This window comes from Phragmites australis, chromosome 11 (genome assembly GCF_958298935.1).
Source record: "Phragmites australis chromosome 11, lpPhrAust1.1, whole genome shotgun sequence".
NCBI classification, from domain to species: Eukaryota; Viridiplantae; Streptophyta; class Magnoliopsida; order Poales; family Poaceae; genus Phragmites; species Phragmites australis.
In genome coordinates, this window is record NC_084931.1 from 4270331 (window position 1) to 4283363 (window position 13033).

At 41.4% G+C, this 13033-nt stretch overlaps 1 protein-coding gene across 1 annotated transcript; it reads right to left on the reverse strand.

Moving 5' to 3' along the window:
• Positions 1-466: 466 nt before the first annotated feature.
• On the reverse strand, positions 467-9124 carry LOC133885091 (protein NSP-INTERACTING KINASE 3-like). Its single transcript, XM_062324728.1, has 10 exons — positions 9010-9124; positions 8713-8848; positions 8536-8607; positions 7554-7697; positions 7361-7432; positions 7203-7265; positions 6925-7067; positions 3281-3622; positions 1864-2255; positions 467-793 (listed from the first exon to the last, which is right to left on the reverse strand). Exons 1-10 carry the CDS (start codon positions 9122-9124, stop codon positions 467-469), a joined length of 1806 nt encoding a protein of 601 aa, XP_062180712.1.
• Between the last annotated feature and the right edge of the window lie 3909 nt (positions 9125-13033).

A 13033-nucleotide genomic window follows, 5' to 3' on the forward strand; every position in this document is an offset into this window, starting at 1 on the left:
ATTCGCAATCAAATTTTCAGCGCTGGGCCAATTTTGTTACTCAGAAACTAATCGCCATGAAACTTGTTCTTTTAGATGATGAGATAAAAAAAAAAGAACTGGGCCAAAATATGACGGTTGACGCCTCTGACATAAAAAAAAAAAAACCTAGCAATGACAACAAAAGATGACTTTTTTAGGATAATAGAATATCTACATGGTGAATATAGAGGGGAGAATAGATCGCAGATCAAAGCATAATACCATCGTCTATATATTCTATTTCATTTAATTCTGCCACCGACTGATGTTCAGTAATGAGGGGTTCACTTGAACATGTATTTTTTCAGAGAGGTCATGAGCAGATATAATAAACATGACACTCTACTTAAACTGAAAGTCTGAAATATCCTTCTCTTTCTTCATCTTCCCATATTGGGGCTCCGAAACTGATATTTACATGAACACATGACAAACGGTTGTCAGATCACCTTGGCCATGAGAGCTCAATAGCTTGCAACTCAATTGAATTGCTCCGATCTGCATCATAATCTAATATATCAGGGAACAGATACCCCGGGGAATCGGGGTTAAGTTCCTCGACATTTTTCAAGGCCTCCCATTTCTCTGCAACTCCATCTCCTCCTTCCAGCATCCTAATAACTTCAGACATCCTGGGGCGATGGTCAGGGTTGTACATTGTGCAGAGCAACGCTATCTGAACCATTTCCTGCAATTCGGCACTGTCATAGCTGTTTCCTAGCTTCCTGTCGACAAACGAGCTTAGCTGATTTTGTTCGAGAAGTTCCTTGGCCTGGAACAAGATTGATGAATGCGCACCTGTGTGAGAATGGCAGTTCATGGCAATTGAAACAAGTCAAGAAACATAATGGCAAAAAAAAAATCTGAAACTCTTGAACGCAGGAGGGTTCCATATCCTAGTTGTAATCGCTCGGTTACTGCCGAGGTGGAATGAAAACAGGTAGCAATAGATTACAGTTACAGTTTGTTTTTCTGAATTTTTGTTTCACTGTAGATATTACCGGCAGTTAAATTCCTGAAAGTTAGAAAGGAAAATGGGAGAAAAATAAATTATGGCCGGGGTTGGACCGGAAATCAGCCAGATTAGTGCTCCTGGCCAAGGTCTGAGAAACACGTATGGAAAACTATGTTTGAGTGACGGCTTGAATGTCCTGTCAATAGAAAGGTAGCATTCCAAGGTATATGCATTGCTAAACTTTTAATATGAATTCTGGAGTTGCTTATTTTCTAGAGTCAAGTTACATGTTGACGCTCTTTGGTAAACAAGCAGAGATTTACTTATTTTATACCTTAGTTAGAGATTAAATCAGATTGTTGGGAAATGCATGATATGTTTTAAACTTAAACCCCACAATTCTCGGCATTTTTGGATTTCTAATTGTACGCCAACGATATAAAACAGTCATGGATCGTTTTTCCCCTCAAGAGATTTAAGATTAAATCCCATTCGTTCTAAATGTAAATTCAGATTACAGTAAGTTCAGATGGTGTATTATCTTATATAACATTGGTTCTATGCTCTGCTGGCGTAAGTACAACCAAATAAGTGTAGTATTAGGAGGCAATCAGGTACATAGCACTAACCACAAAATGTAGATAGTTAAATGTTAACTAAATAAACTACTCCTGATTTTTCTTCCAACTAATTGCTTCAACATCATCTTATGCACGCACATTAACCGTTTATCATCAAATGCCTTTAACATGCCCATATATATACTAGTTATGACCCCATACAGATCCAAACCTTTCTTATGAGAGTGAGCTAAATGAAATAGCGACTTCTTAAAAAATAGAAACAAGATGAAATTGAACTTGAGAAACACAAGATGGAATATTTACCCAATCAAGAATTCCTCCATTCTTATACTCATTCTCACGAAGCTCCAGCGTCTCTCGACCAGTGACCAACTCGATCAACAAGAGTCCAAAGCCAAAAACATCAGACTTCTCAGACGCGTGGCCAGTCATCAAAGACTCAGGTGGTATGCGCCCGATTGTCCCACGCACTACTGTGACAACATGAGACTCTCCATGATCCAAAAGTTTTGCTAATCCAAAATCCGCAACAACTGCTTCAAGATATTCGTCAAGAAGAATGTTGGAAGCTTTTATATCACGATGGATTATCTTAGGATCACATTGCTCATGCAAATAGAGCAGGCCCCGTGCCGCACCAAGTGCTATCCTCTTTCTCCTTGGCCAGTCTAAGGCTGGTTTCGCATTGACACGTTCTGACAAAGTAAAGGAGAACCAGTTAGTTTGATTTATATTTGTAAAAAAGAAAAGGGAGTTACTAATTTTCAACCGAGTGAAAACAAATGTCATTTCACTCGACAATAGCAACCGTTAGATGAAGATCTAACGACTGACCAAAAACTGAATCATAAGTGAATAATATTTTTCTATAGTAGGGATACATACAATTTCGTGGTGCATGACAGACAAAAACCCCTAACTGAGTATAAATCAAAAGACAGACGCACGATCGGACGGATAACACGTCGAGTGAAATAAAGCTATGATTTCAATCGATTGAAACGTAGTAAATCTGAAACGAAAAACATCAGAATATAGTGTCTACAATGATTTGAACTAAATGGTTGCAATTAAGAACATACATATGTTATGCTCATCCGGTTGCTTTTTCGCTAATATAATACCATATATTAGATTTATGAGTCCATATGACACAATGAATAGAGTGGATGGTTTAAGAATAGACACACAGTAGCCATTAAATTAAACACACTACAAAGATACTTTTTAGCCATCCAAGATAATCGGCCAATGAAATTGAACAGAATGGGCTCAGTTTAAATGAATCATGTCCAGTCAATGACAACATATTTAACATGCATGAGCTTCGTGATAAGACATTATCTTTATGTACTACCTCCAGTTAAAAATGCATGTCGTCCTAGAATGATGCGGACAACTTTTTAGAGGTTCGACTACTAATGTAGTACTTGTCATATGGTAACTATTTTAAAGATTTAGTATCAAATGTACATTTGTAACATTAAAAATTTTAATAATATTGCTACCATACAGTTTTTGAAGAAACATAATGATAAGAGGTATGCTCTAGAGACTATGTCAATATCCTAAATGACAAGTAAAGACCTACACTGAAGGGAGATTTCAAAAGCTTCTCATGATATGATTACTGAAAAGAATTATTTCTACATTTTTAACCTCATGACATACCCCGCATGAGGGTGCAACCGTACACATGATATATGAGCATGATACTAACCTTGCAATTTAGAAGCAACAGTTCCATTTGGCATGTAAGGATACACAAGGATCCTTTCATCATTTGTAGTGCAGAACCCAATAAGATGAAGGAGATTGCGATGAACAACCAAACTAATCACTTCAACCTCTGTATGGAATTGATCATCCTCGACAACCAAAACATGATCCTTGAGTCTTTTAACAGCAACAATCGTGGCATCAGACAAACAACCCTTGTATACTATTCCATATCCCCCCTCTCCCAAAATGTTCCTTGGGCTGAAGTTATTGGTAGCCTTTCGGATCTCCTCAAACTTGTACTCCTTCAAATGACCAAAACGAATTTCTGGGCCATTTTGAGCTGAAAATGTAATCATGTATATAATCTATTAATGATTAGGTATAAGAGTGCTCAAAAGTAAAATTAACATAATAAATGCATCTACAGAGTAATAAAACACAAGCACAATGACAAAACTAAATGGGAAATCATAACCATGAACTGCACCGTACCATAAGTTGTTTGGCAACACTATGAACATTGCATCATTATAGGAAGGAATTCAAAACAGAAAATGAAATGGACAATAAAGGATAATAGGAAACTAAACAAAAGATATATAAAAAAGGCAACCATGACATGAGTAGAAATGGCACACATAGTGTGCAAGAACCCAAAACTACCTCATGGAGTTGTTAATGTAATGCTCATAAGACTAAAATATATTTTTTCTGAATGGCAAGCATATAAACATGGTGGTCAAAATCAGGACGCTAGGTATGACCCTCATTGCCCTAATAGAATAGGACGATGGAATAAAATAATAGTATCCTAGAGCTTAAACTTTATGCATAAATATGCAAACCGGAATTCGTTCCCATGGAATCCAACATGGTATGTATGAGCTGTTAGATTAAATATCCAATGACTCTAGATCCCTCCCCTTACTTATGCTCCATCCCCCTTCCTCCCACAATATCAATGCCGCCACCACCCTAGTCCCACCCAAGACCCTTCTTTGCAGCGGCCAACACCAACCCTGATCACAATTCTTTCGACTATGCGCTCCCTCATCTTCAAACCCTTGAGATGCCTTGATAGTCTTCTCCCCAGCCTCCTTGGTGTCCTTTCGAGCCCCTATGGCTGACCAGCTCTAGCATCGGTGGCCCTCCAACCCATCAACCCCAAAACATAACTCAAAATTTTGAATCATCAGCAGTCACTCCTTCACACGAACTGCGTCCACCGGTAATTGGTGTCACCACGCCACCTCACAACTCATTCCACTCACGTCGTCTACCCAACTTCTAGGGTCTAAGGTCGGGGACATGTACTCGTTCAAATTTTAAAGGAAATACAAAAAATATGAAGTCTTGCCCTTTTCCAAAAAAGGAAATATTGCTAATAGGCTAATAGGATGTAAAACCAAACAGAAATCCATGTGTTATATAAGTTAGGTAATATAGTTTCGTCCATCAAAATTTTGTGTAGGCAACAATATTTTGTATTATTACTTCATGTTGTTTTGTTTAGTAATATGCATGTTTCTCTTGTGATTAATTTATAACACTATTAAGCAAAAATATATAGTAAAATATTAGACTCTATTGTAATCAATTAACTTTTCCCTAAATTGTTCAATATTTATAACTAGAATATAACAATCTTTAAAAGTATGAAAACTTTGAACCACAATCATAGTATGACTCTACTAACATAAGTCTCTACGACTAAATAGTTTTGCCCAAGTACAGTCATAAAATTGATAAGACTAGAAATACAATTGTAGCAATTGTAGTTCACAAAGTTGAGAATGAAGGACCAAACATGTTGAATAGAAAACCCATAATAAAAATGCAACCATAATTTTTTTTCAATCCTAAAATTGAGTTACGTCACGACTTTTTGCCTCCCAGTAGTAGAATTGAGGCAGGCTAAAGTCATGTTTACAATTAGCTAGGAAGCTCTGCCCTTCCATCTCTTGGATAAATAGAGACATATCCTTTCGCCTAAGATGATTTGGAATACATGGTCCACGACCAAATCGATATCTCCGATGTTGCACGATGGCCAAGCTTAAGGCTAGGTTTGTGCACCCAAAAAGATATACAAGGCAAGCCTAAAGTTTGTTGATGTCACTAACGTGCATTTTAATACAGACATTCCTTGTATTCATTCGTCTTGATATATAACGCGGACAGTTGCGAATTAGAGCCGTCTGCCATGTGTTGTCATAACTATGACTTTTTAGCTTCGACCTAACAGCAGACGGGTGTACTTGGCAGCCGTCTGTGATATTGTTGTCACAGTCGGTTTTTGTTTTCCGTATGTGATATGACATCACTGATGTGGTGTTCTATAGTAGTGAACTTTTTCATGGTCCACATGTTGATGAACCCAATTCAACATCGACGAACAAAACATATCAAGATTGACATCCGTTTTGTTCGTGAGAAGGTTTCTCTTGAGCAAGTTTGAGTTCGTCATGTGCCTTCATCTCACCAATCGCTGATGACATTACCAAGGGCTTGTCATCGCCTTTCACAGAGTTTCGTTCCAATCTTTTCATTCGGGAACCTTGTGATGCGACTGCGGGCGGTTGTTAGAGATAAAGCATATTATCTCTTCTGATGATCTTTCTTATTAGTTGTAGTAGCTTTCTATAGTTATCTCCTTGATTGTTGTAATTCAATTGTAATATGAACTGATTCTGGATAATTCAGCCGATTCGCCAACTACGATATTGCCAGCAATATAAGACACACACCAACCTTGATTAGGCGTGTGCGATCCTTGTCCACAAAAGCAATCTCTCTCTCTCTCTCTCTCTACCTATCTATCTCTCTCGCATTCTCTCTCTATTGTCTTTAGGAGCTTCCCCGTCTCATGGTGGGACCAATATTTGGTTTTTGGTTTCTCTCTCTCCCTTCCTCCTCGCCCCTTGGTTCTCCCTCTCTCCCCCTCTCCTCCGTGGCCTGACATGCTCACTACTCGAAACTCAAAGCTCTTGGCCTGAGGGCCATGTATCATTCATAAAACTTTTAAAATTGTGGGTAACAAGATATATATTTAGCAAAAAAAAATGAAGATTGTTTGATACAATCTTTACGAAAGTTAATGTCACAAACAAGAGAGGAATCCAACAAAAAAGTCTAAAATATATAGTTACTCAACAGAATGCCCCACTTCTCTTGAATGGGCTCAATATCTTTATGTTTAATCAAGTTTCCTATGGAAGGATAAACATGGTAAAAAAAGAGAGCTGGGATATCCCAGAGTCAGTAACACTTATAGCCGATGAATGAATATCTGCAATGTAAGACATGAACCTGTTAATCCCTTTCCAGATCGATTTTCTCAAAGTTAAACAGAAACATAGATATAGCTATTGAAAGAGTATTACCATCTGTAACTGCGAAGACCTGCTGACGCCGACGCCAATGGCAAAATAGTATGACAGCTCCAGTAATGAGGGCGATCACTGAGCAAACAATTGCTAAACATAGTACAAGGATGCTAAGGATACGAATGCTTTCATCCATGACCTCTGAATTGTCTGGAGAAAAAACAAATTGTGACGAGCATATCCAGGCATGACAAATATGGATGCCCAAATTTCCTACAATAGAACTGAAATCGTCCAAAATTGAACAATATGTTACCTGCCCTATTCGTCGGCTTCAGTACGGGGAGATCAAGCGGTTCCGCTATCGCAGAAGAGCAGCTTTCTCCATAAAGAGGGTTTCCCACACCAGGTTCGCTTCCTCCATAGTTCATACCATTTAGCAATGGATTTCCATCAAGGCTGTTCAGATATGACAGAGTAAGTAAAAAGAAAGAAGGAAAACCATTTAGAATTAGCTTTACCCTGAGAGCTCATGTTGAGTCAGGATGGAACATTCAGTTGGTACAAGAAAAATCTGAACTTTAAATCACTTACAAGACATTATTCCACGCGCGAAAAATTGGCCGGTGGCCGCTCAGGTTGTTGAAGGAAATATCCCTGTGAAATGGGTAAGTTCAAGCTCATTGACAATGGAACAAATCAAAAGAACAATGCAACAGTGACAAAAAATGAAGATTGACAGAAGAAAATACATTCTGAAGATCTTGAGAGAGGTGGCTAGTGAATCAGGTATAGGTCCAGATAAGCTGTTATTGTTCAATTTCCTGGAGGAGAGGGGCAAGCAAAATAAATGAATAAATCATGTGACTCAATCAAAGTTAAGGCTCAAGATTGTACACAACCGCGATATGTTTGAATGCTGGCGATCAGGAAAAGTAGTCTTACAAATATTGGAGGTTCACCAGATCACCCAGTGAACTTGGAATGCTTCCAGTGAACTGGTTTTTTGACAGGTCAAGTCTTTGTAGCAACTGCATCCTGCCTATGGTGTCGGGGATAGGGCCAGAAATTGCATTGTGGGATAAAGACCTGCGAAAAATTCAGACAAGATTCAGCTAAAAAATATCAGACCAAACTCCTCGCCTCCTCAGATCAATCTATTCCAAGAAACCATCCTGCTGCTCACACTCAAATGCTCCTACTGCGAAATTACAGTTGTGTTTATAATAAAGGACGAGAACGTGCGAATAACACGGTGATAACAGCTCCAGGTGTGAGGCTACTAATTAGAGCTCAAATCTTGGTTCTCGAAAAAAAAAGTTCTCTCGCTGTGTGTTTCCCGTGATGACACGGTTGCTCATCGATAACGTGCGGATTATAGCTGACTTTCGAGAGCTTTTCTCAACTTTAATATAATACTTTTGAGATGTCTTTTCCCTTGGATCGAGTTTATAATATAGGATAACATAGAAATTTCATAGGAATTTTGCAAGGAATAGAACATCTCATCCAGGTGCATCGAAAGATATAGAGGGTGGAACATGTTTTCCATTAGGGGCTGTCTATAGGGCACCCGATTTTTGTGGCCGTTGGATGGGGATTCAACGGCCCATCATTCTTCTTCAACCTCGACGGTGGCACCGGCTGCCTCCTGTTCTTCTTCCCACACCCACCCCCGCCCTACCACGGCGCCGGCGGCTCTCCGGAGAGACCCTACCCTGCCGAGACAGCCTCCTCACCTCCGCCGTCATCGTCGCCCCCGCCCCGACCCTGCCACCGCCCGTGAAATCCCCACATCCCACCGGAAATCGAGTGTTGGAACACTCGAGCGAGCTATAGGATTCCCCTTTCCATATCTGAAAAAGGATCCCATGAAATCCCCACATCCGAAACAGGACCAACAGAGGAATTGTCAATCAAGCCTTACAGATATCGCAGCGTCCTGAGTTTCCCGATCGCCGGCGACAGCGTGCCGGAGAGGTTCTGGTGCACCAGAGACCTACAAACAGTAAACGCAAGTTATCAGCCATGAGCCCAGGGCAGGCTCCAAACTGATTACCATGGTAGCACAGCAGCATTCAGAGGAAAAGGAGATCGAGCATACAGCTCGTAAACATGGCGGCAGATGCAGGTGACCATGCGCCAGTGGCACGGGTTGTCGCCGGACCTGGCGGCGTCCCAGTCACTGAGCACGTTGCCCGGGTCATGCAGCGCCGCCCTGATGGCCACCAGCGCCTCCACTGCAAACCACACGACGACGATGACGACGACGCACAACAAATGTGGCAAGAACCAAGAAACGAGTGAGAACATGATCTGAGACTCTGAATTTTCTTTGGCCAATCCACTCGGCGCGGCCGCCGGGACAGAGGGCGCAGGAAGACGGTGGCGCGGCACGTACCTTCGTCGTCGAAATCCCCGGCCGCGGAGGGGGAAAGAAGCGCCGCGACGGCGACCACGAGGCCCACCACCATCCTAACCGTCCCCATGTCCAGGGAACCTCTCGGCCCGCCCATGGCGCTCTAGGCGGCGGCGCTGCTTCGGGCGCGGTGACCGAGGCGACGAGACGGGGCGAGACGACAGAGAGAGTGAGAGGCGATGCGAAACTGCGGAAGGGGGGAGCGCACCGGCGCTCGCGGTGGTGGCAGGCAGTAGAGGTGCGGTAACGCCACCGCGGAGCTACCTGGCACGGCATGCCGCATGCTCGCGAGAGGACGGGCGCGGACGCGCTGCTCGCTTGTCCCGTAGCGCACCGCACAGCGGGCTTCCCTTACCGGTGGCCGGTGGGTGTGCATGGCTGCATGGGTAGTGGCTCCGGGAGGGGTGCGTCGGTTGCACGCCGCGCGTGACGCTGTGGAGATGTGGTGATGTGAGCACCGGCGCTAAACGCCGGAGCCATGCAGACCCGGCCGTTTGACTCGAGTGAGAGAGAGAGGCGGGAGGAGGAGAGAGGGGGAAAACCTTTGGATTTAGCAGTGATTTAATAATTAACTTAGCTAAGTGTTACTATATTGTAAAAAATATAAATATTGAACACAGTAATATAAATCATAAATTTAAGGTATGAAGATGTAGATACGTCATAGAGTGCTGCCGATCAAATACGTCATGAGCGATATCGTAGTTTGATTTTAGATGTGATCCGAAAAAGAGGAGATTATCTGCTAATTTTTCTTATAATTTTTTATTTATTTTCATTAGTAAAACATGTCTAATATCTGTAGCCAGTAACGAGACAATGAGATTGGAGAACAAAAGTGGATAGTAGAAATGAATAAATTATTCAATTTTAATGATTTTATTAGATGAGAGAAGAGTGGGGAAGAGATAGTACAAGAAATAACTGGTGTTTTATATGGTTGAGATAGAGACTTACTTAAGATGATGTTCATAACCATAAAATAAAAGTTGAGTTTTATGGTTGTTGAGAGAAAAAAAAGGATAAGAATAAAACGCGAGAACGGGATCCCGTTGGAACAGGATAGGAGGTTGCCAGCAATTCCACAGAGAATTCATATTTCGATGAGGCTTCATACATATTTATCAGATGTTTCATCCAAGTTCAAGTTTGAAAGAATTTTTTTAATATATTTATAAAACATAGTAAAATTATATTATTATAAAAATATTTTTAAAGATAAATCTATCTGTGTTATTTTCAAGTATCAAATTTAATATATAAAAAGTAATTTGTAGCTAAAGTTTAATACAGTTAACTACGTATAACTAAAATAATACTTTTTTTTTTACCGGAGGGAGTAATATTGAAAAGAGTTAGATACTATTCATTACCTAGTAAAGTATAATCCCAAAACCTCATTTGGGTCACATCTCTATTTAAAAATGATCCGCATCTCTAAAACTCATGTTTGACCATCATAAAACCCTTCCAAAAGTTATAATCTTTTTTTGCTTTCCTTAGACTTGGTTAAAATTTACTTCCCAGATATTTATTGCTAGCAGTTTCCGTCATACCACATCCTCATTTAATAGCTATTTGTTGAGCAAGCATTTATTTTTAACCTCACATGTATTTCCTTTTATGTTTAATTATCACTCAGTCAAAAGAATCTTGATCTTAATTAGTACAATTTCTTAAGAACTCCTTTTGAAGAAAAGCATAAACATTAGCAGATTGCTAGGAATAGAATTAGTAATCACCAATCTACCACCAGTGAATAGATATTTGTATTTCCAACTACTCAATTCCTTTTCAAAATGTTCTTCATCACATTTCCAATCTATGTTTCTCAATTCTATAATGCATAGGTATCAAATATCTAACTATATGGTATATATGCATAAGAAGTACACCGTACACTGACAGGATATATCGTACACATGCTTAACAATTTCGAATATTATGGATCCGAATCTATGGGACCCGATACACTTAGAGATTTGAAAGACATATACTAGAAAGGTCTTGATCGAGTTAACCGACTCGAGTACAACTAGTATCCAGATTGAATTCATCTGTTTTGCTTTGGTCGACAAGATGAAGAACTCCCTATCGACTACAACCGGGACTAAGACAGTACTAAGACTCCTTTATAAGGCGGGGACCCTGGTCCATAGGAAAAGGACTTTGAATCATGAGATAATTTACGCTTATGCAACTCAACAAAAGCTAGATCAAGACCCTAGCAATCGAAGGTACTCGATGACTTCAAATCTAGATTAGTCTAGATCCAATCTTCTTCATTGTAATAGGTCTAACCACATCGATCATACTCGAGAAAATCAATATACAGCAACATCCACACATGACGTAGGTTATTACTCTAACCAAGGGCTTGAACCTATATATATCACGTGTCTTGTTTCCTGCTCGATCTCTGATCTCGAAGGTACCCCAGTTTAATTACGGATATATTGTTGGGCACTAATCTTCGACAGTTGGCGCGCTAGGTAGGGGCCTTCACCTGTTTTTCAAGATCGATCATGTTTTGAGTGCGCATCTGAATCGGATTCTTCGACACCGGCTTCTACAATCCCTTTGAGTCAGCGGCAGTCATCTTCGCATCGCCTCCTGCTAGCTCTGAGATCACCTTCGAAAGTATGGCATACCGCTGGGACATCAAGGTGGACTAATCCACATCGGTATCATCAAGTCTAGCCCATTGGACACATACTGCCAGGTGGGACACCTCAACTGGGATACCAAGAAGCCTAATGTTCTTCAGTTCATGGACATTGACAACGACGGTGAAAGCCACGAGAGTGGTGATGATGGATCCATTGACGCCCAGAGCAACCGAACAGATCGATTCGTGTTCATGGCTAGAGCCGATGGCACACCTGCTGAGTAGAACATAGAAGATTCGAACGTTGTGGTAAACAGTGGTGTAGGAATCCCTGAGGATCCGACAGCGACAGTTGCTACCCAAGGTACCAACGTTGCCGGAGGGTTGCCGCTAGGGACATCTGTGACTGCAGCCTTGCATGCCCCTGATACCACTCATCATCGATGGAATACGGATAATCAGGTAAACCCTAATATTTGATGACGAAATGTTGTGGGGACGCCTCTCGATCAGATGATGCCTTCACCAAAAACATCTCCAAAATCGAGGAATGAACTCCCTCAGAACAGCGATCACAGAGCGAGGCCGAGCGTTGATAACGGTATCTTCAGTACTCCAGAAGCCAACATCCAGGGTGCTCATTTGATTCTAAGATTCTTCCCCGAATTGGATCAAACAAATCCTTTAACCCCAATGGTCAACAGTTGAAGACTTTGCTTGATGCAGCTCAGGTCCAGGCTACTTGAGCAAACAACCCTAGAAACTCTAGGCACCCTAGCCAGCAAAGTGCTGGTTTGAGGAGCCACGAAAGTAGACATCCTTGGGTCGAGGGATCGCAAACCGGAAGCTCAAGTGGTCGAGCTCGAGCATAGCTCTGCAAGTCGAACTGTAATTGCCCCATCCACGGGCGTAGGAACTAGGAAGACTTGAGGAACCGCATCCCTCACAACAGGCGCGACTTACGGGAAGTGATTGACAACCGTCGTAAGGAACGTCGTAAATACGATCGTCATTATAACGACCATAGATCTCCAGGATGGAATGGTCAATGCGACTCCCCTATTCGAAGGAATAGGCGTGATAGTCCTCCCTAATCTCCTCCTAGAGACTTCGACGGAGGCTACGAAGCCTTTGCACCCGAGCTCCGGTCGATACGATGGGTCAAGAAGTTCAAGGTGAGTCCGATCCATAAATACAACAGGAAGATCAACCCCAATAAGTGGTTATAGATTTACACCATTGTTATTTGACCAGCTGTCGGTGACAATAGGGTAATAACCAATTACCTACTAACCACCCTTGATGGACCTGCAAGGTCCTAGTTGTTGAACCTACCACCATACTCGATCCGATCATGGGCTGAGTTGAAGGCTCGATTCATCGCCAACTTCCAAGGTA